The sequence below is a fragment of the Tamandua tetradactyla genome, chromosome 1, assembly GCF_023851605.1.
Source record: "Tamandua tetradactyla isolate mTamTet1 chromosome 1, mTamTet1.pri, whole genome shotgun sequence".
NCBI lineage: Eukaryota > Metazoa > Chordata > Mammalia > Pilosa > Myrmecophagidae > Tamandua > Tamandua tetradactyla.
In genome coordinates this window covers 230,850,967-230,873,669 of record NC_135327.1, presented here as the reverse complement: position 1 = coordinate 230,873,669, position 22,703 = coordinate 230,850,967, and the positions used below count along the sequence as shown (strand labels likewise).

The window sequence follows — 22,703 nt, the reverse complement described above, 5'->3', positions numbered from 1 at the left end:
AGGTCTTAAAGGTGTTTCCCCACTTTTCTTCTAAAAGTGTTTGATTTTTGTATAGGGTGTTACATAGGGGTCTTCTTTCATTCTTTTGGCTATTGATATCCAGTCCTTCCATGCCCATTTATTGAAAAAAACTATTTTGTCCCAGTTCAGAGGATTTGGGGCCCTGTCAAAAATCAGTTGACCATTGATTTGGTGGTCTGTTTCTGCACTCTCAACTTTATTCCATTGGTCAATTCTTCTATCTTTGTGCCAGTACCATGCTGTTTTGACCACTTGGACTTAATAATAGGTTTTAAAGGCAGGGAGTGTTAATCCTCCCACTTCATTCTTCCTTTTTAGGATGCTTTTAACTGTTTGGCGTCTCTTTCCCTTCCAGATGAATTTGGTAACTAGCTTTTCCAAGTCTTCAAAGTAGGTTGTTGGAATTTTGATTGATACTGTGTTGAATCTGTAGATCACTTTGGGTAGAATTGACATCTTAACTATATTTAGCCTTCCTATCCATGAGCAGGGGCTGTCTTTCCACCTTTTTAGATCTTCTTTGATTTCTTTTAGTGATGTTATGTAGTTTTCTGAGTACAAGTCCTTTACATCCCTAGTTAAGTTCATTCCTAAGTATCTGATTCTTTTAGTTGCTATTTTGAATGGAATTTTTTCCTTAACTAACTCCTCAGGTCATTACTTGTGTATAAAAACATTATTGAGTTTTACACATTAATTCTATATCCCACCACCTTGCTGAGTTTGTTTATTAGCTCAAGTAACTTTGTTGTAGTTTTCTCTGAATCTACATGTATAGTATCACGTCATCTGCAAATAATGAAAGTTTTACTTCCTTTTCAATTTGGATGCCTTTTATTTCTTTGTCCTGCCTGGTTGCTCTAGCTAGGACTTCTAGCACAATGTTGAATGATAGGGGTGACAGTGGGCCTCCTTGTCTTGTATCTGGTCTTAGGGGAAAGCTTTCTGTCTCTCTCCATTGAATATGATGCTGCCTATCAGTTTTTCATATATTCCCTTTATCATATTGAGGCAGTTACCTTTGATTCCTGTCTTTTGGGGTGTTTTATCAGAAATTGATGTAGAATTTTGTCTAGTGCTTTTTCAGCATCAATTGTGATGATCATGTGATTTTTCCCTTTTGATTTGTTAATGTACTGTACTACATTAATTGATTTTCTTGCACTGAACGATCCTTGCATTCCTGGTATAAACCCCACTTGGTCATGGTGTATAATTCTTTTAATGTGTTGTTGGATTTCATTTGCTAATATTTTGTTGAGAATTTTTATATCTATGTTCATTAAGGAGATTGGCCTGTAGTTTTCTTTTCTTATAGCATCTTTATCCAATTTTGGTATTAAGATGATATTACCTCTATACAATGAGTTAGGCAGAGTTCTTTTTTCCTCAATTCTTTGGAAAAGTTTGAGCAGTACTGGTGTTAGCTCTTTCTGAAATATTTAATAAAATTCCCCTGTGAAGCCATCTGGCCCTGGGCTTTTCTTTGTAGGAAGAGTTTTGATGACGGATTGAATCTCTTTACTTGTGATTGGTTATATCCTGGTGTTTTGGGGTGTCATGACCCATCTATGTCTGTTAAGTCCAATTCATTTATCAAGTTATTTAACTTCTCTGTTTCCTTGTTGATCTTCTGTCTGATTGTTCTACCTATAGAGGAGAGTGGTGTATTGACGTTTCCTACTTTTATTGTTGAAGCATCTATTGCTCCCTTCAGTTTTGCCAATGTCTTTCTCATGTACTTTGGGGCTCCTTGATTGGGAGCATATACATTTATGATTGTTATATCTTCTCAACGAATTGTCCCTTTAATTAGTATATAGTGTCCTTCTTTGTCTCTTATGTCTTCACATTTAAAGTTTATTTTGTCCGATATTGGTATAGCTACTCCTGCTTTCTTTTGGTTATAACTTTCATGGAAAATATTTTTTCATCCTTTCACTTTCAGTCTATTTGTATCCTTGGGTCTAAAATTAGTCTCTTGTAAGCAGCATATAGCTGGATTATATTTCTTAATCCATTCTGCTAATCTGTATCTTTTAATTGTTGAATTTAATCCATTAATATTCAAAGTTATTACTGAAAAGGCGTTTCTTGAATCTACCATCTTATCTTTTTTATTTTATTTGTCAGATCTATATATTCTTTTCCTTCTTTCTCTTTTTATCCTTTAAGTTACACTTACTGATATTCTTCAATTCTGTGCTGTCCTCCAGATCTCTCTCTCCTGTCTTTTTGTTCAATGGCAGAACTCCCTTTAGTACTTCTTGTAGGGCAGGTCTCTTGTTGACAAGTCTTTCAAGATTTGTTGTGAAAATGTTAATCTCCCCTTCAGTTTTAAAGGACAGTTTGGCTGGGTACAGAATTCTTGGCTGGAGGTTTTTCTCTTTCAGCATCTTGAATATATCATACTACTGCCGTCTCACCTCCACGGTGCCAGATGAATAGTTTGAACTCTGTCTTATGTGGTTTCCCCTGTATGTAGTAGATTGTTTTTCTCTTGCCACTTTCAAGATTTTCTGCTTCTCTTCAACATTTGACAGACTGATTAGTATGTTTTGTGGGGAAGGCCTATTTGGATTTATTCTGTTTGTAGTTCATTGGGCTTCTTTGACTTGTATATTTGTGTTCTTGATTAGCATTGGGAGGTTTTCCCCAATTATATCCTCAACTGCTCTTCCTAGCCCTTTACACCTCTCTTCTCCTTGTGGGACACCAATTATTATTTTATTTGCTTGATTTGTTTTGTCTATCATTTCCCTGAAATCCTATTCAAATTTTTCCATCTTTTTTGCCATTTGCTGTTTTGAGTGTTCAAAATCAGTTATCCTGCCCTCTAGATTGCTTATTCTTTCTTCTGTCTCTTCAAATCTACTGTTGTGTGCCTCTAGCATGTTTTTTATTTGTTCAACAGCCCTTGATCTCTGTGGTATCTGCTATTTTTCTATTTATTCTTTCAAATTCCTCTTTATACTCTTCTACTGTCTTCTTGATCTCCTTTATGTCATTTGCTATCCCACTTATTTTATTAAGTAGAGTTGTATGTGCATCTTTGATTAGTTGTTCCAACATCTGTGTGTCCTCTGCTGTTTTAATTTGGTTGTCAGGTAGGGCTATATCTGTCTGCATTGTGATATGCTTGGTGATCTTCTGTTGTTTTCATCACATGTAAATATCTTGATTGATTTACTTTGGGAGTTGATTTCCTTAAGTAGTCTAAAGCCCTGTGTTTGCAGGGTGGATGTGTAGCAGGATGCATGGTATGGGGTGGGACACAGCAGTGTGGTGATGCCTTGCAGCGCAGGTATAGGTGCAGGGTGGGGATGTTACCCTGGTGCTCATGGTGCTCATGAATGTGGGTGCCCAGTAGCCAGGGAAGATGTAGCTGTGCGGGTGCACCAGTCTGGGGGGCGTATCCTTGGTGTGCACTGGTCTAGGGCACGGGGCCCTTTGTGTGCATGTCCATCGCTGGAGTTTTTAATTTAAGAATTATTAATTTCCAAGAACTCTGAGTGCTTCATTTTCATATTAGCCTGCTCTGGGTTATAGATGCCACAGACCCCCAACTCTCTCAGGAGAATTAATTACATGTAATTATTCTCTCATCTGTTCTATTGACCTTCCCTGTGGTCTTAGATCTTCTGTTTAACTTAGCGCATCTCTCACCTTTTCCTGGGCATCTACTGCTGCTCTGCCTTCCTCCATGTGGATTTTTGTCTGGAATGAATAATGTTGCTCTCTGTATTTTCTCTCCTGACTGCAGGGAAGACACAGCCTTCCCCTAGTAGTGAATGCAGGTCCTGATTTCAGTCTCTCTGGGGTTTTGTTGCTCACAGTGAGCTCATGTTTACAGTGCATGGCAGTAAGTTTATTTCTCGAGAGATGTACATACTCCCTGCAGCCTCGGGGACCTTCCTCATGTCCCTGGGCTGCCGCCTGCCTTGTGAGAGTCCCTCTTCAGCAGTAGCGATCCACCCTACACGTTCTGGGTCCAAGTGCAAGGATCAGCAACTCCTGACCCAGCGGGGGGACCTGGCCCTTGGTAGACCTTTGGTTAATCGCCAGGTAGCAGATGTGCACAGCTCCTGCCTTCAGCATTCGTCTCTGACTTATTTCAGAATTTTGCTGGAGCAAGCACCTTTGTTTGACGGTCTTCTCTTTTACAGGTCAGTGGCTGCACATTCCTCAGGCCCTCAGTGTACGGCTGTCAGTCAATTTCCAATTGTTTTAAAACCTCCAAAAATCCCTGACTGCTTTTTTTTTTTTTTTTTTTTTTTGCATGCTGCTAGCCATCCTCCTGATTTTCCAGAACTTCTGTGGATTTATTTGAACATTTCTTTCCTGCTTTTCAGGGGAACATTCTTGAGGAGTGTTGATAAACATGCGTTTCCAATTAGCCTGAGGAATCAGAAACCATTTTCCAAATATTTCCAACTTTTGCAAAACATACTAAGAATAAATGAACTCAATCCTTTCTTCTCTTTGCTGTTTAACTGTTGAAACTTCCCTTCAGTTTGGGGGAAAGTATTTGGCAGTTGTCCCGAAGGTGACCTGAACATTCATATTTTTAGTCAGAAAAAAAATATATGGGAATACCTCACACAGGCCATTCTGCTATCAAGCAGTATTGTGTCGGTGCTTTATTTATTATTAGTCCTAAATAATCTGCCATTTTGAAAGAATATGAGGTAATTGTTGTAGAGCTGAATGCAAATCAGCTGTTTCAATTTCTGCATAGTAGCTCTAATGTTTCTCAGCTCTTAGGCCTCAGACACATCCAGGGGTGCTGACCACCAAGGGAGGGTGGGGTGGGGTGCAGGGACCACCAGCTGGGATGTGCTTGTAGGTTAGTAATGCCTAGAAACTAGAAATGCCAAGGACATTTGCTTCCCATGCCCCTTATTTGCAAGGAGCTCATCAGTGCTTTCTGAAAATCTGAAAAACTTGAAATTTCTTCCTAAATATTTTTACACCCCCTAAAAGAGTGTCAGTGCCTCCTGAAGAGTTCCCCAGTGATACCACCTAAGCCTGGTGACCCCAACACACTAGCTACTTTTCCACTGTCATTGCCTGGGATACACAGTAGCAATACACAAACAACAAAATCGAAGGTCCTTGAAGCCAGTGCTAACTTATGTACAGAGTTAAAGTTTGGTCACCGTAACTGACCTATCGGGTTGGTACTGCCTGCTCACCCATTAGTGGAGGAGGAAATTGAAGTTTAGAGAGGTTAGCCCATCGGGCCAACCTACAGTTGCATTGGGAGCCAGGGCTGGGCTCTGGCCACTGGCCTTTGGCCGGCATCCTGTGTGGCTTCAACACTGCTGGAAAGTTTTTAAATGTGGGAGAAATCGCCAGACATCCCTGCCTATGCCAAAAACAATAATGTCACCAACCAACTTGGGTAGACCTTTAGGGTCTCAGTGGCAGTTTGTTCATAAAGTTATTTAACTTGCTTTGAGGTATTAGGGAGCAAGCAAGGTATGGGGACTCAAAGTACCCATCTCTGGTGAAATAGATGAAGAAAAAGAGGACAGTCATCTATTTCTTTAACCTGTACTGACAGAACTTCATTTGAGATTGTTCTACAATTCCAATTCTGACTATTCTAAGCCTCAAGCCTTCTGTATTACAACCATCCCTTCCCCAACTCGCCTATGGCCAAGTCCTTGTTACAAGGCACCACGGTTTATTTAGAACTCAGTGACATCCAGATGCAGAAAGAAGGTTGTGGTGTTGTTTGAGTGAGGACAAGTAATCGTTCCCAAATACAGTGATTTGAACATTGCCAGCTCTCACGGCAGCACCTGGATAATCCTGATTTGGTTAAGTCAATACGTTTCTTATCCAAATAAAATGATGGGTTTTCTATGGGAGAAATTTCACAGTGAGAAATGTGATGTTCTCCTTTTCATTCCGTTTGGTCCTGCCAGGTACTCTCTTTAATCCCCTGTCTCAGTTTCCCTGAACTGCTGTCACAAATACCACAAATACCAACATGGGTTGGCTGAAAAAAGGGGAATTTATTGGTTCATGGTTTTGAGCTGTAAGAAGTCCAAAATCTAGATATCAAAAAGGCTTGCTCTTTCCCCAAAGCCTGTGTGATCTGGGATGGCTGCACCTTTGGGGTTCCTTGGCTTTCCCATCACATGGCGATTTCTACTCCTCTCCCTCCTGGGCTCTTCTGATTTCCTGCTTCCCCCCAGCTTTCTCTATGTAAGGCCTTCAGTCATTGTGCACGCTTAACTAAACATAACACTTAAGAGAGACTATTTATAAATTAAGTCACATCCACAGGCACTAAGGTTCAGATGGAGACATTTATCCTTGACTGTCCCATTCTTTCATTCTTTAGTCAATGTGCGTTGAGCACCTACTCTGTGCCTGGAAGTGTTCTAGGTTTTAGGATACATCAATGAGCAAAACAGACAAAACCCACTGCCCTTCTAGAATTTAGGGCATCATGGAGGAAATCGACAGTAAGTGATGGATGTAATAATTAAGTAAATTAGGTGGTGTTTTGAAGACAATGGGACAAAGCAAAACAGAGTAATGGGACTGGGTGGTCATGGGTTCTAGTTTAAAGCCATAGTCAGGGTAGGTCTCCTTGAAATGGTGAACTTTGAGCAAACACTGGAAGGCAAGGAGGTGAGCCTGCAAATGACAGAGAAATGGCAGTACAAAGCAAGTTTCTGAGGTTTAAGAGGGTCAACCTGGGCTGGTGGCTAGAGAACAGGGTGGGGGAGGAGTGAGACAGAAGGAGACAGACCTTGAAAACATTTTGATAGCATAGCAATGATGTTCTCATCACTTGTGCTTGGGGGGCCCAGTTCCAGAAAACTGCTGCTGCTGACTTCTTAAGTGCCTCCTTGAGGGCTTAGTGCATTTGGGACTTTCATAATCTTTACTTCTGATTGACTAGGCAGAAAATGAAGAGATTGGTCTCTTTGAGGAGAGCAACTGGGGAAGTGATTGCCATTGGCAAGGTGAGAGATGAGAGCCCACTGATATTTTTTATGTCAGAATATAGGGGAAGAAAGAGTGATGGAGGAAGGAAGGAAGGGAAGGAAGGAGAAGGAAAGGAAGGAGAAAGTGAATAAATGAGTTTGGAGTAACAAGTGGCCATTTTAGTAATTGCATTAATTTGCATGAAACTGGAAGAGATTTCATGGGTTTTTCCAAATAAATAGGCAGTAGAGTCTATCAGAACATATAGGAAAAATTCCACACTGGCTATGTAAAATGTGCTGTGTATTTAATGAATTGCTTACTCTTTCTCTGTATCTGAAATTCCAGATCTGGAATCTTATGCCAACATATGCAGCGGTGTTCTATATAATATAATACATACAAATATGCTAAACTTTCATTAATATACAGCACTGTTTTAATGTCTATGTTTATTTTTTGATTTAAACATATAACTTCTCGTTTGGAGTGAAATTCTCCTTTTCACTACTTTTGATTTTTCTCTTTCTTCTTCCATAAAATTTGAGTTTTCAGACTAGACTGAGCTCTGTGCTGCTAAGGCTGAGCAATCAGCTCAGTTCATTGCTTCCCCTATCAGAGTTGATTAAAGAGCAGACCTCATGGCAAAACAATTGAGAATAGGCGGAGTGCCAGATACAGCTGAGGTTTCTCCTTGTGGATGCACTTTATGCACCAGTTCTAATGAGCTCAGGACACAAGGAAGTGGATGGAGTGTTGATGCCCAGAGCCACCCATTTAGAGGTGCAAAGCCAGTGCCAGGGCAGCCTTCCATATCAGGGCAATGGGAGTTTCTGATTCGCTGTGGGAGAGGGTCTGAAGGGAAACTTCAACCACTGCCTGGACCACCTTGATGCAGGGATGTGGTTGCAGTGGCTGGTTTCTTATATCCCTGCTATTCTGGAATTTAATCATTCATGCCCATATTTTCTCCTACCTCTTCTTATCTACTGTTGAATGTTTCCCTACAAAGGAGGACTCATTGCAAATAAATGCCGAGGAGTTACTCCTTGAAAAACTTAACATAAATTTAAGTTTAGATTACATAATACTCTTTAGTTTTGACTTAGCAAGTAGTTTTCTTCCAGATTTTCTTGCCCTACATTATAACGATTTCCTTGATTATAATGTAATGTTTGAATATAACCTTGAGTAAAACAGAAACATCGTTGTACTTTATTTGTATATTCTTTGAATCCATTTTGCTTTCCATGACAATGATGATTATTTTGCATTATGTAATGTTGACCATTACTCAACTAATGGGAGTATGTTAAACCAAAGTTTAGAATGTCAAAATAGAAGTAGTCCAATTATTCATTGGTAGTTGATCTTTTGAAAACTGTCTCAAATAGCTATTATTGATACATGAATTATTTGTTAAGTAAAATTTGTGTAAACTTAGAAACAAATGAAATTAAAATGAATTATTTTCAAAAATGCTAACCATTTTCTTTTTCAAATAATAGTCCTTTAAAAGTTATTAAAAATAGGTCTTCTACTGAGAATTATCACCAAAAAAAAAACCACTCAGGAGACAATGAATATAACCTTCAATGAAAGACAGAAATATATACTGTAATTTTAGCCTCTAGTGGATTTCCCATTGGCTGTTCTGATAAAACAGCTTTGTGTGGAGTTCTGGCCATCGTGGCCACCAACACACTTGACCTAACATGTAACTGTCACTTCAGCTTAGTACATTGGTGGTATTCTAAACTCCTGTTCTTATCGAAACAACCCGTGAACTAACTGGCCAACAAGTTGGAATGGAGTAATTAGTTAGTGAAGTTGGTTGACCAGAATTAAATTGCTAGTAGGGGGGTGGGTTGATAGGATAAGATGGTTTGACACCAGTTGGAGAGTTTACTGCTTGTGGTTGGGGTGTGCTGATGGGGTTTGGGGAAGTAGAGGAAGAAGAGAATAAAAAGGAAATTAATAGTGAGAGTATGTAAGATTGACTGATGGTTGAAAGAATAGAAGCCAGAGAGAAAAATGAATCGCAGAAACAATAGAACTAGAGACATTAATATATAAAAAAAGTTATTCACTAAGATTTTTAGAAGAAGACAAAAAATGCCAGGATTGTAGTTTCATGTAATTTGGTTTTCTGAGCTGATTTTGCCAGGAAAAAAAGTTACAAAATAAATGTAATAAATCTATTCTCTTTTAAATCTTTATGATGCAAATCGAGATTTATATAAAAAGGGAGGTCAGCTTAATTGGATGCAACAGATTTGCCCTGTTATCAACGAGTTGAATTGGAAACTTCATGCCTTTTTATTTTTATTTATTTTTTAAATGGTCAAATTGTGCATGAACTTGAGAGCTAAGTAATCACCAAATCCTGGGGCTGGATCTCATATCAGGGATGAGTGTCTGCTCATGCATGAGAGAAGAAACAGTTGATATAAAATCCTTTCATTTTGAATCTTAGCTTATATCATCTACTGAAGAATCAATGTAAAAATTGACCAGTACTTAGGAAATGTCTACTTTTCTTAAAATTTCAATTGATTATAGTGTTAAAGTTTCACATTTTTGGGGTTCCAAAGTTTGGGCAAGATTTTCAATTTTTTTTTTCATCCATGGTCATCTTGATTTGTTCTTGGCATTTTCCTTCATGGTGGATTTCTGACTTGACGCTAAACTTCTTTCACTGGTGGGCATTGGTAGCACACTCATTTCTGGCTCTGGAATATTTGTACTTGGATGTATTTCTGGGATGTCAACCTGATTTCACTGGGTGGGACATAATAAGGGTATTATCATCTCCTTTTGACAGACAGAGAGATGTACATAAATTGTGAACCTCAGAAAAAAACTGAAAAAGTAAGATTTTTTTCCACTAGGAGGAGAGTCATTGGACAGAAACACTATTACAGTAGAAAGGAATTGCTATCCACTTTTTTCCCCTTTTCTTTGAATTTTGTTTTTGTCATCTAAAAGAAGATTACATAAGTGATTGCTCAGGTACATCACAGCTCATATATGCCATATATATGTAACAAATGAGGAAATAAGAACTGTAATGGTAAAAGTCAGGTGCAAAAAGAGAAAAGAGTAAAATTTATTTTAATCCTTAATTTGCTTTTTTGTTTATCTGTAGATTTCTTGAAGAGTGCTAGGAAATGACATTGTTTTTTGCTTTTATTGTGATTAATTTTACTGTTTAGAAAAATAATTAGACTTGGCAAGTTTGTTGGTTTTAGTGCTATTTCTATTTCACTTCATGTTGAACCTCTTAGCCCTTGATCTCTAAAAAGTCATGAATATTCATGTTAGTTAATGCTGGGAGCTTTTTTTTTGGTCATTCATAATGTTAAATATTTTCTGCACAATACTTTGGCTTCTGAAATTGTTTGTAAGCTTTCATATGCGTTTATTGTGAGGCCTCTCTTTTCCCCCAGCAACTCAATCTCAGACTGACATAGAACTAGGTTTCATAGCACTGAGAAGTTCTAGTTTCACACCTCTTCCAGCTTTTTAATGCTAAAGACAGTTACGGTGTTTTATCATGTCCAATTTGGAATTGGTATGACAAAATCAAACAAAGGTCCAATTAGCCAAAGAAAATATAACATCCAGAGATATTCTTTACAATGATTTTTAAAGATGGAATATATTAAAGTCAAGGTATTGAGCTGGCTTGTTGCCAGAAGTGCTATTCTTTCGTTTACCAATAATTCAGGTGGCCTTATGGCTCTCAAGGCTAAGCCCTGATGAGTTGCTTTTCTCTGCCTTCCTTGCCATCATTAGGTCTACACCATTGAGGAATCTGGACTCAACCTCCTGGTGTGGTCAGTGGTTGGAAGCAGAGGTTCGGGGTGGACGTACGGCCATGTGTCTCTCTCCAGTCACAGTCCCTTTAAGGTGGCATTTGAAGCTGATGTGGATGGAGCCAAGGACATCTTTATTGCCCTTGATGACATCTCTTTCACCCCAGAATGTGTATCTGGAGGTAAGTGATTCCTTCAGAAAGTGGAAGGAAGAGTTTCATGTAACATCTAACTATAGAAGAGTTGGGCATTTCTAGGGAATCACATTTCTTTCCAGGTCCAAAATCCCCTCCAGACTCATGTCCTAGCATTGCCCCCACACACTCAATATTCATACAGAACCAACCCCACATGTTCTCTATTCTACAAGCCCTTCTCTCTGCCCCCACCCCAACCTGATCAAGCCGTTCCCTTCACTGCTTCCCTGTGGCTACCATGGCAACCCAAAACAAACTCGGGGCCCTGAAAGAACAGAAACCTGTTTTCTCGTGGCTGTGGAGGATGAAGGTCATGGATGGCCTCAGGCTGTCCACAGGCTCCAGGAGTGGGGCCCTCCTGCCTCTTCCAGCTCTCGGGCTCCCAGGTGACCCTTGGCTTATGAGTGCGCCCCTCTCCTCTGCAGCTCTGTGGCCTCATGGCTCCTCCTCCCTGAGCCAAACCTCCCTCTGCCCCTCCCTGAGAAGTGTCTTTAGGTCCACCAGATAGCCCAGGGTGAGCTCCTCCTCACAGGCTCCTTCACTAAATGACATCTTTGCACCATAACACAGCCTTATAAACTGACAGTCACAGGTTCCCAAGCTTAGATGCGGAAATATCTTTGGGGGGCCACCTTCACCCCTCTCACCGCATAGAGTTCCCCAGACTCCCACTGCGTAGGCAGAACCAGTGCTCCTTTGTCTTGATTCTAGAATACTCTAGTGATTCATTTATGTTCTCATTTTCGAACGTGTATGAAGTTTTTAAAGTGTTGGAAACTCTTCTAAAAAAGGTGGGTGTCCGGATACTCAGAGACTAGCAGAGGGTGTCGCGATATAAATGAACCAAATGCACCCCACGTAAGCTCTGGATGTAACAATTATTAATATGACTAATAACATTAGACACTATTTTGTAGACATGACTGTACCTTCCCCACCATTCAGAGCACGTGCCGCTTATTCCCGCAATTACTGACACAGTCCTGGACAGGCAGCCTCGGAGAGGCAGTGACCTCTGACCTTGGTCATTCAAGCCTTGCCCTTTCCCACTCCCACACCTGCTGTGCGGCCCCTCCTGGGCTGGAGGGGTCAGGGAAGGCTCCCAAGCAAGTGTGACCTGGGCAGGTCCTTGGAGGTTATTTACGATGAACATCTATTGCTATAACTGCCTCTCTCAGCAGAGCTCTGAGTGGTTGATGGATTTTCAAAGTTTGAATTTCCAATTAGTTTCCTGGATGAAAGTTATTATACATAATATACATACTCATACTTTGCAAACATGTGTACCTGCCAGGCCCTGTTTGGGTCGCTGGTGCCCCTCCCCGCTGGGCCGCGGCCAGAACAGCTCAGTAGCAATTCCCAGTACGTGCTGCTGTGTAAGGTAGCCTGTGGTCCCAGTCATAAAGGCAGCAGTCAGGTGACAAGCAGGACTAGCACTGGGGCAAAAGTGTACTGTAATGAGCCTATATTAAGATCAGCTTAGGACATTTAACACCTTCAATAGATAGTAAAACCCTGTACAAGGTGTTTTTATGTGTGTGCAGATAAGTAGCTATTTTATCTTTATATTCCCATCTGATCTGGAGCTCATCAAGAACAAGAAGAATTATCTATTTCATTTCCAGAGCTTAAAACAGGATCCAGAGGTGGGGCACAGTGGATCAGCAGGCAGAGTTCTCGCCTGCCATGCTGGAGACCCGGGTTTAACTCCTGGTGCCTGCTCATGCAAAAACAAACAAACAAACAAACAAACAAACAACAAAACAGGGCCCAGAAGATCTGGGCAAAAACATTGCTATTGTTGTAAATGACAAGTACCCCAGCTGCCTGTGAGGGCAGCTGCTCTAGCAGTCACCTAAGGGCAAGTTGGCCATTCCCCACTGCAATACAGAAGCACTCCTGCTGCTCGGCAGTGAGCTCTTGAGATGAAGCCTCGACTGTCTTCTCTTCACGGCTTTGTGTATTGGGAGCGCCCACCCCCAAGGCCCAGAGGCTTGGTTCTGAGCTCCTCCACCAGTGCTTCTCTGTGGGTTCAGGCGGATTCTGTGGAAAAATCATACACGAGACCAGTGCTTCTCAAACTGAGGTGTGCAGATGCCGTAGCAGTATGTGGGCCACCAGATAAACCTGCTGCCACTTGCCAGGGTTGGCCCGAAGATCTGGGGAGAAAAATGAAATCGCTTAGCATAGTAGGTGCCATTTTCAGGAAATGGAATAGGATGCCAAAGACAAAGCTTACAGCCTTCAGGGGCTTCCATCATTTCAGGCTCATAATGCCCTCACCTTTGTCATCTGTGTGCTGTATAGGAAAGTTGGAGAAATGCTATATGGACGATGTAGCCATGGAAGAATGGTATTGTAGAATAGACAGTATTCACAGGATATGGTTGAAAATGGAAGGTGTCACCAATACAAAACATTAACAATGCAAACTTAGGTTGTCAAAAATGAAAAAATGACACAGAAGAGCAGGAAACCAATGTTAATAAGATTATTGGCTATGCAAGATGTCTATCTATACAGGCTGGAAGAACATTCAAAGTATAAAAATGACTGTCTCTAAGAAATAGAAATATGAGTGATTTTTATTTTCTTGGACTTTTTCCTGTATTTTTAAACATCTGTTAAGAACTCTATTGTTCATTATTTGGAAAAAATAATAGTGTTAATTTATAAGGTCAAGTTAGAAGGTCATGATGCATCTCATTAAAAAGTTCATATTTTTTGGACAATCATTGTTTTAACCTCTGCTGAGGCAAAATTATTTATTGGATTTAATGTGGCATAGAATGATTCAATTTTATGACTTTGTGTCCTGTTCTGTATTTCTTCAAATCATTACTCCAGTTAGTAGAAGCCCATCCCTGACTCTGAGAAGCATTAAAACAGCTTGCACAGAGACTTCTCTTACTTATCAGCATACAGACCACCAGATGCAGTAAGGTCTCTGGGCAAGATGGCCTTCTAGTGTTTTAGGAACACAGAAATGTCTCTGTGTTAGGATAAAAACCTTTATACTGTGTAAGAAGTAGCCATCTGCACTCAGATCAGGCAGTTTTCTTCCAATTGCCTTAAATTTCCAGTAAGGCAGCCAACAAAAGCATAAAGAATTTTTAAAGGCTTCCAAGAAGGAAAAAAAATAGCAATATATATTTATGCCTTAGAAACATTTGGTAAATATTATCTTTTAAGTGTTATCAGTTAGCAAGATAAACTTTATTTCCCACTAATGCTGGATTAAAGGAACATTTTTCACACCAAAATTTTAATAAATCACATTTTGATAAATTTCTTTTTGAATTTTCTGTTTTTATCTACTGAAAAGGCTCAAAATTGGACATATATCCAGTGAAATATAGTTGTAAAAATACAGAAAATGTCTGATGGTATAGGACTGGTAATGAAAAATGTTTATTGAGTGAAGCAAGGGACATAAGTTTAAATGGATTTTTTCAGTTATGTGTGTTCTCATATCATTCAGCCTCCAAAGAAGGTGAGAAATTCTACACCATCAAAACCTCTTACTTTCTCCATCTTCCCACACAAACGGACAGAGGCAGACAAACTGACACGGATGATTTTCTCCAGATCCCATGACAAGACAACCTGAATTTGCACATTTAACAGCAGGTTTTTTCTCGTCCAGAGTAACATCCCAGGATTGAAACTGCTAATGTTCACCTCTGTTTTAACTGCTTATCAATCTTTCAAAGTTGGTTACCACCTTGACTGCCCAGAACACATTCCGAGGAGGAGATGTGGGGCAAAAGCTTTTCTCACCTGAGTTGTCTGTAATTTCCTTTCCATTGAGAACAAGGTCCTATAACAGGATTCCTCTCCTCCCAGCCTTTATTTTCACCTTATTACTTCATCTTCTCTTTAATTACTTTAAGTTTCCCAGGGCAGTGTTGTATAAGTGGAGACATCCTCGATGCAATAAAGTATCTCTAGAAAAGATGAGTGGGCTGAGAAATGTATCACTTGCCCTTAAGTCTGTTTACTTTAGCCATGTGACTTGCCAAGGCTGGAAGGTGTTTTCTATTTTCCCTCTGCTGTTGAAACAAGGAGAACATGTTTGTCTCCATGATGCACAAACATTTCGCAGGTCCGGAGGAACACTGCTGCTTTAAAAACGACTCAAGAGGAGATAAGGTATTTGCAACAGCCACCAGGGTACAAGTATAAGCTGCGTATGTGCGGTGACAGGTCTAACGGGACACACAGCAGTGGACACGGCCGGAGGGCCGCAGGGTGGGAGAAGGGACAGTCTCAGCACGTGACTTGCTGGGAACTTTGAGAGACTTTACAATCCAGAACTGGATTTGAATCTTCATTAAGCTACTCACCAACCACTTAATCTGAACTTTCTCGTCCACGGGATGATGATGGTAAGGATTGAGGAAATGTGTTTTCCCTAAAACTGTGGCAATAACTGTTTCAGGCAAATGGGGACTTGTTTAGAAAAATGCATAAATCATTCCTAAATGAGTTGGAACATGCAGTCTTCACTGATTCCTAATTGAAACATCCCAAGTCTGAGGCCTCATTAAACAAATACACAATAAATAAGCTCTTTATTCGAAGATTGAGAGAACTCTGGTTTGGGGATTCACATTCGGAACATTTTTTTTTTCTCCAGCTAGATTCCTTTTGTTGAATGGAAAGAAAATACATCTTCATAGAATGAATGCAGATACTGAAGAAAGGGAATATTTTTCTAGGGCATCCTTTTCATCTTGACTCAGTAAATACAAACTGATATCAACTAGCTAAGTGCCAAATACAATAAGTATTGAAATTCATAACAAATGCGGGGGAATAGAAAGCTACAAGTTCTGCTTAAGTCATCATGCTAAAGGACAGCAGTTCCCACCCCATCCTTGGATGAGAATCCCTCTTGTTTCCTTTCTCTGTAATTGAACAGCAAGTACTCCAAATGACATATAATCTCTTGGAGGAAAATTATCATAAGGGAGACATTTTGTCTGTTTTGTTTAATGATATGTTCTACGTGCTCAGAAGAATACCTCTTACAGAGAATGTGTTCACGAAATACATCATATGAGTCGAAGATTACATATGTTGGACAAATGGATGAATAAATAAAGTCATCCTCAATCGCATAGATGAGGGATTGTTCTTTACTCTCACCTGCAACCTCCAACTGTAGTCTTATTTTCAAATCCTTGCTAGGAGGACAGAGAGAGGAGTTCTGGAACTGTCCGGCAGGCCCTGTGTAGCTGTGTAGAATGGTGGAAAGATGATGGCTGAACTAAAATTTTGGAGATGTAAGTCTAAATCATGGCTGTGCCGCTGAAAAATTTTGAGAAGGTCATTTAAACTCCTTAATATAAGCATTGTCACCAGGGGGTTGAAGAAGATATTACTTGATGTCCCTTCCAGCGATGCCCTTTTATGGCTCCGTGGGGTAGGGCTCTAGACCAGGATCAGGAAAGCAGACAGAAGGCGCCAGAACAGGAGGGCAGGAGGAGAAGGAGCAGAGCAGAAGGGGGGAGGAGGGAGTGGTGGGAGGAGGAAATGATTGATGCCAGGAGAAGGAAATGTGTCCTGGAACCAGTGAGGGTCATCTCCTGGACAGCCCCGTGCTGCTGTCAGGCTGGAAATGAGGGGAGCTGGGAGCCCCAGGGATCAGCGCTGCATGGCCGATGCCATCTCTGCTGTCTGCGTCTCCTCTTATAGTACCCAGAGCCCCTGCGCTCCACACCTGTGATTGTTAGGTAGGCACTCGCTGTCTTCACCCAGGTCCGTCCTCCTCTATTTCAACAGCACTTAGAGCAAAAGAGGAGGGAGAAAGGGGGTTTGGTCCGGGGCACAAGGCAGGAGTGGAAGGAGTCTGAGGATGGCTTCTCACTCTCAGTGTACCTGCAGCTGGGGGGAGTCTGTGATTTGCTTAGATGAGAGCAGCTGAGCATCTGCTGGGTGCTGCCCTGGGATGGAAGGGCAGATAGGATGGTAATCATTTCCCCTGCTCTCCAGGAGCTCACACTTTGTTAATATCGGGATCATGATGCAAACCTGGAAGTTTAAAGTAGCATAGAGTGGTATCAGACATGCTCCTGAAGTCTTTTTCTGTTCCAAGATCTGTTGTTCTAAGATGATGTCTGAAGTAGAAATTCTGTGCAATTTAAGCGTTGATACCCCATACCCAGTTCCCACCACAGCCCCTAGTGACCTATGATTGAGGCTCTAACTCTATGAGGTTGACATTCTTATCTCATATCAGTGAGAGCACACACTATTTGTCCTTCTGTGTTTTGCTTAATTCCATCAACACGATGTCTTCAAGATTCATGCATGTTATTGCATATATCCGAACTTCATTCCTTTTATGGCTAAATGATACTCAATTGAATATATAGACCACATTTTGTTTATCCATTCATCTGTTGATGTATACTTGAGTTCCTTCCATCTTTTGGCAACTGTGAATAATGTCTCTGTGAACATCAGTGTGAAGCTATCTACTTGAGTTCCTGCTTTCAATTATTTTGTGTATATACCTAGAAGTAGGAGTGTCAGATCACGTGGTACTTCCAAACTTAGCTTTCTAAGGAAACTCCAAACTATTTTCCACAGCAGCAGCAGCACTCTTTTACATCCCCACCAACAATGAACTAGTCTTCCTATTTCTCCACATTTTCTCCAGAAATTGAAATTTTCCTTTTTTTTAATAGTGGCCGTTCTAGTGGGTGTGAAATAGTATCTCATTATGATTTTGATTTGTGTTTCCCTGATGGCTAATGATGCGGAGCCTCTTTTAAAGTGCCTTTTGTATATCTTCTTTGGAGAAATGTCTATTCAAGTCATTTGCCAATTTTAAATTTGGTTGTTTATCATTTTGTTGTTAAGTTCTAGGATTTCTTTATATATTCTGGATATTGAACCCTAATTGGATATGTTTTTTCCAAATATTTTCTATAATTCTATAGGTTGTCTTTTTACTTTCATGATAAAGAAATTTGGTTCATGAATGTTTTTAATTTTGATGAGGTCCCATTTATTTATTTTTTCTTTAATTATTTTGCTTTTGGTGTAAAATTTAAGAAATCATTTCCTAACATAAGCCCTAAAAATGCATTTCTAAGTTTAATTCTCAGAACTTGTGTGTGTGTGTGTGTGTGTATGTGTGTGTGCATGTGTGTGTGTATGTGTGTGGGGGGGGTCCAGGAATCGAACCCAGGGTGTCCCTCATGAAAGATGAGTGTTCTACCACTGAACCACCCTTGCAACCAATTCTAGGAGTTTTTTAATTCATTTTTTATACTTAAATCTTTGATTCATTTTAAGTTGATTTTTACATATGGTGTGAGGTCGGTGTCCACCTTCATGTCTCTGCATATGGACATCCTATTTTCCCAGAACCATTTATTAAACTATTATTTCCCAACTGAGTGGACTTTATTCCCTTGTAAAAAATCAGTTGGTCATTTTTCTAGTTTGCTAGCTGCCAGAATGCAATATACCAGAAATGGAACGGCTTTTAAAAAGGAGGAATTTACTAAGTTGCAAATTACAGTTCTAAAGCCGTGCAAATATCTAAATTATACTAAGTCTATAAAAATGTCCAAACTAAGGTACCAACAAGAGGTCACTTCCAGTATAGAAAGGCTGATGCAGTTCAGGGTTTCTCTTTCAACTGGAAAGGCACATGGCAAACATGGCTACGTCTGCTAGCTTTCTCTCCAGGCTTCTTGTTTCATGAAGATCCCCTGGGGATATATTCCTTCATTGTCTCTAAAGGTCTCTGGCTGCATTTTCAAGATATTTTGAAGCATTTTCTAAAATATTTCCTGTTTTAATGGATTTCAGTAAAGCAATCAAGACCCACTCAGAACAGATGGAATCGCCTCTCCCTCTAATCCAAGGTTAATACCCACAATTGGGTGTGTCACATCTCCGTGCAGGTAATCTAATCAGGTTTCCAGCCTGCTGTGCTGAATACAGATGAAAAGAAATGGCTCCACAAAATGGATCAGGATTGAAACATGACTTTCCTAGGGCACATAATCCTTTCAAACTGGCACAGTCATAAGTATGGGTTGATGTCTGCAGTCAATTAGATTCCATTGGTTTATATGTCTGTCCTGGTCAGAACCATACTCTTTTGCTTACTATAGCTTTGTAATAAGTCATAAAATCTAGTGTGAGTCTTTCAAATTCATCTTGCTTTTTTGAGATGCTTTTGCTATTCAGAGACCCTTAATCTTCCAAATAAATTTGATGATTAACTTTTATATTTCTGAAGAGAAGATTATTAGAATTTTCGTTGGGATTGGGTTAAATCTATAAATCACTTTGGGTAGGAGTGACTTCAACAATATTTAATCTCCCAAACCATGAACATGGAATGTCCTTCCATGTATTTATGTCTTCCCTGATTTCTTTTAGCAATGTCTTGCAGTTTTCTGTGTACAAGTCCTTGGTTAGATTTGTTTCTAGATATTTGATTTTTTTAGTTGCTATTGTAAATGGAAATTTTTTTCTTGATTTCTCATCAGATGGTCAGTTGCTAGTGTTTAGAAACACTACTGATTTTTGCTTGTTATCATATACCCTGCCAATTTGCTGAATTCACTTTTTAGTTCTACCAGCTTCATTGTGAATTTTCAGTATTTTCGGTATATAGTATAATGTCATCTGAAATATGAAAAGTTTTACATTTTTCTTTCCTATTTGTATGTATTTTCTTTTTACCTAACAGCTCTGGCTATAAATTCCAGTACAATGTCGAATAACAGTGGTGAAAGTGGTTATCCTTTTCTTTTCCTGATCTTAGAGTGAAAACTTTCAGGCTTTCACCACTAAATAGGATGTTAGCTGTGGGTTTTTCATATGTACCCTTTATCATGTTGAGGATGTGTTTTTATCTTAAGGTAATGCTTTATTTTATTTATTTTCTACATCAATTGAAATGACCATGAGTTGTGTTTTATTCTGCTGTTCTATTAATGTGGTAATTACATAAACTGATTTTCTAAGTTAAACTACACATGCATATCTGGGACAAAATCCACTTGATTATAGTATAAATTCTTTTAATGTGCTGTTGAATTCAGTTTGCTAGTATTTTTGTTGAGGATTTTCACATCTGTATTCATGGAATCTTTATCTGGCTTTGGTATTAGGGTAATGGTGATAATAGGGTAAAGGTATAATGGATAGTGAGTGTTCCCTTCTCTTCAATTTTTTGCAAGTTTGAGCAGAATTAATGTTAATTCTTCTTGGAGTGTCTGGGAAAATTCACCTTTGAAACCGTGTGGAACTGGGCTTTCTGTTGTTGTTGGGAGGTTTTAATTACTGATTCACTCTATTTACTAGTAATTGGTCTGTTGAGCTGCTCCTTCTTTTCTTGAGTCAGTATAGGTACTTTGTTTTTCAAGGAATTTGTCCATTTCTTCTAAGTTATCTAATTTTTTGGCATACTGTTATTCATAATATCTTCTTAAAATCATTCTTATTTCTGTGGGGTCAGTAGTAATATCTCCTTTTCATTTCCAATTTTACCTATTTGTGTTCTCTTTCTTTGTCAGTCTAGCTAATGGTTTGTCAATTTAATTGATCTCTTCAATGAACCAGCTTCTTATTTTGTTAAATTTGCATTATTTTTTAATGCTCTATTTCATTTTTCTCACCTCTAACCTTTATTATTTCTCCCTTTTGCTTGCTTTGGGTTTAGTTTTCTCTTTTGTCCCCAGATCCTCCAGTTTTGAGGTTTGGCTCTAATTTAAGATCTTCTTTTTAATGGACGCATTAAAGCAGTTCTGTTTCTGATGTATCACCTCCAAGCAGCTAGCAAACTAGAACAGATTTCAGTACCAAAGAATTAGGGTGCTGCTGAAGTTCACAAATACCAAACGTGTTGGAGTGGAGAGGACTTCTGGGAAGATGGCTGACTAGAGTAGATTGAGATTAGCCCTGCTGCACAGAAAAATTAGACAAGGACAGGAGGGCGACTGAGGCGGAATTTGGAAGTGTGGCTGACCTGGGAGAGCCTTCTTCATGACATATAGCAGCCCTGATGGCAGAGGCTGAGGAACTGAGAGGCAGAAGGCTGAAGCTTGGCACAGAGGCATGGAGCCAATGGGAGGACACACACAGGAACACAGGACTAGGAAGTAAGCCAGGCCACATTCCTTGAGTGCACTACCCTCACCAGTGCAGCTCTGTGACCAGCGACTCACCCCATACCCCACACACCTGAACCCCATCATCCTCTCCCATTCTCCATGCTCCAGACACTCCAATCCCACCAGCCCCCTGTGCACATACCTGCCCCACACCCACACCCCAAATGCAGCCCAAGCCACCTCTCCTGCACCCCTCCTGAGCACTACCTCTCTTTCCCTGTTCTGTGCAGGCTATTGCCAGTGCATAAAGGTTGCAGACACTAACCTCCATATCTAGGCTACCTCTGCCCCCCACCCATAGTGTCACAAAGCCTTGCTCTGCCCTCCCTCAGCTCAGTGCATCCATTTATGGCACTTCCAGGCCCACACTTGTGCACGGGCCCCCAATCATGTCATTCAGCTCTGGGAACCGCACTTTACAGCAGTCCTAGAACCATGCATGTGCACAGCCCTCAGCCTCACTTCCAAGCTCTGAGAAAGTAATGACCTGCACAGCCTGGTCATGTCCGCCCCCAATCCATGAAGGCGTAATGCCAACCTACTGCCACAGCTCTATGTATGTGCACAAAGGGCCCTTTGCCTTAGACCAGCACACACCAAGGTTATAACCCCCAGGCCGGTGCAATCTACTACATACACGGGAAATCAGATAAGACTGAGTTCAGACTACTCAACCAGCACCCTGGAGGTGAAAAGGCAATGATATGACATATTCAAGATCCTGAAAGAGAAAAACTTCCAGTGAAGAATTCTGTACCCAGCCAAATTGTCTTTCAAAATTGATGAAGATGTTAAAGTTTTCACAGGCAAAGAAGTCCTAAAAGTATTTTTCAACAAAAGACAGCCTGACAAGAAATACTAAAAGGAGTTCTGCTGGCTGAAAAAAAAAGACAGGAGAGGAAGTTCTGCAGGAGGGCACAGAATTGAAGAGTACCACTAAGGGTAATTTAAAGAATACCAAGAGAAAGAGGGAAATGAATATATAGATCTGAGAAATAAAATAAAAAAGATAGGATGGTGGAATTAAGAAACACTTTTTCAGTAAAAACTTTGAATGTTAATGGACTAAATTTACCAATTAAAAGATGCAGATTGGCAGAATGGATTAAGAAACATAATCCAGCTATATGCTGCTTGCAAGAGACTCATCATAGACACAAGGATACAATCATATTGAAAGTCAAAGGATGGAAAAAGATTTTCCACACAAGTTGTAAGCAAAAGAAAGCTGGAGTAGCTATACCAGTATTGGACAAAATAGACTTTAAATGTAAAGACATCATAAAAGTCAAAGAAGGACACTATATACTAATTAAAGGGTCTATTCACCAAGAAGATATAACAATCATAAATGTTTATACTCCCAATCAAGGAGCTCCAAAGTACATGATACAGACATTGGCAAACTGAAGGGAGTGATAGATGTTTCAACAATAATAGTAGGATACTTCAATACACCACTCTCCTCTATAGATAGAACAACCAGACAAAAAATCAAGAAGGAGAGAGAGAAGTTAAATAACTTGATAAATGAATTAGACCTAACAGACATATATAGGTCATTGCACCCC

General features: G+C 39.9%; 1 protein-coding gene across 6 annotated transcripts in view; it reads left to right on the top strand.

Annotated features, from left to right (window-relative positions):
- Positions 1–22,703, top strand: part of MALRD1 (MAM and LDL receptor class A domain containing 1) — a 752,096-nt gene that overhangs the window by 589,236 nt on the left and 140,157 nt on the right. For all 6 annotated transcript variants that reach the window (XM_077154409.1, XM_077154433.1, XM_077154399.1 and 3 more), the window contains exon 34: positions 10,768–10,969. In XM_077154409.1, the coding sequence (XP_077010524.1) occupies positions 10,768–10,969 (202 nt within the window). The remainder of the gene's footprint in view (positions 1–10,767; positions 10,970–22,703) is intronic.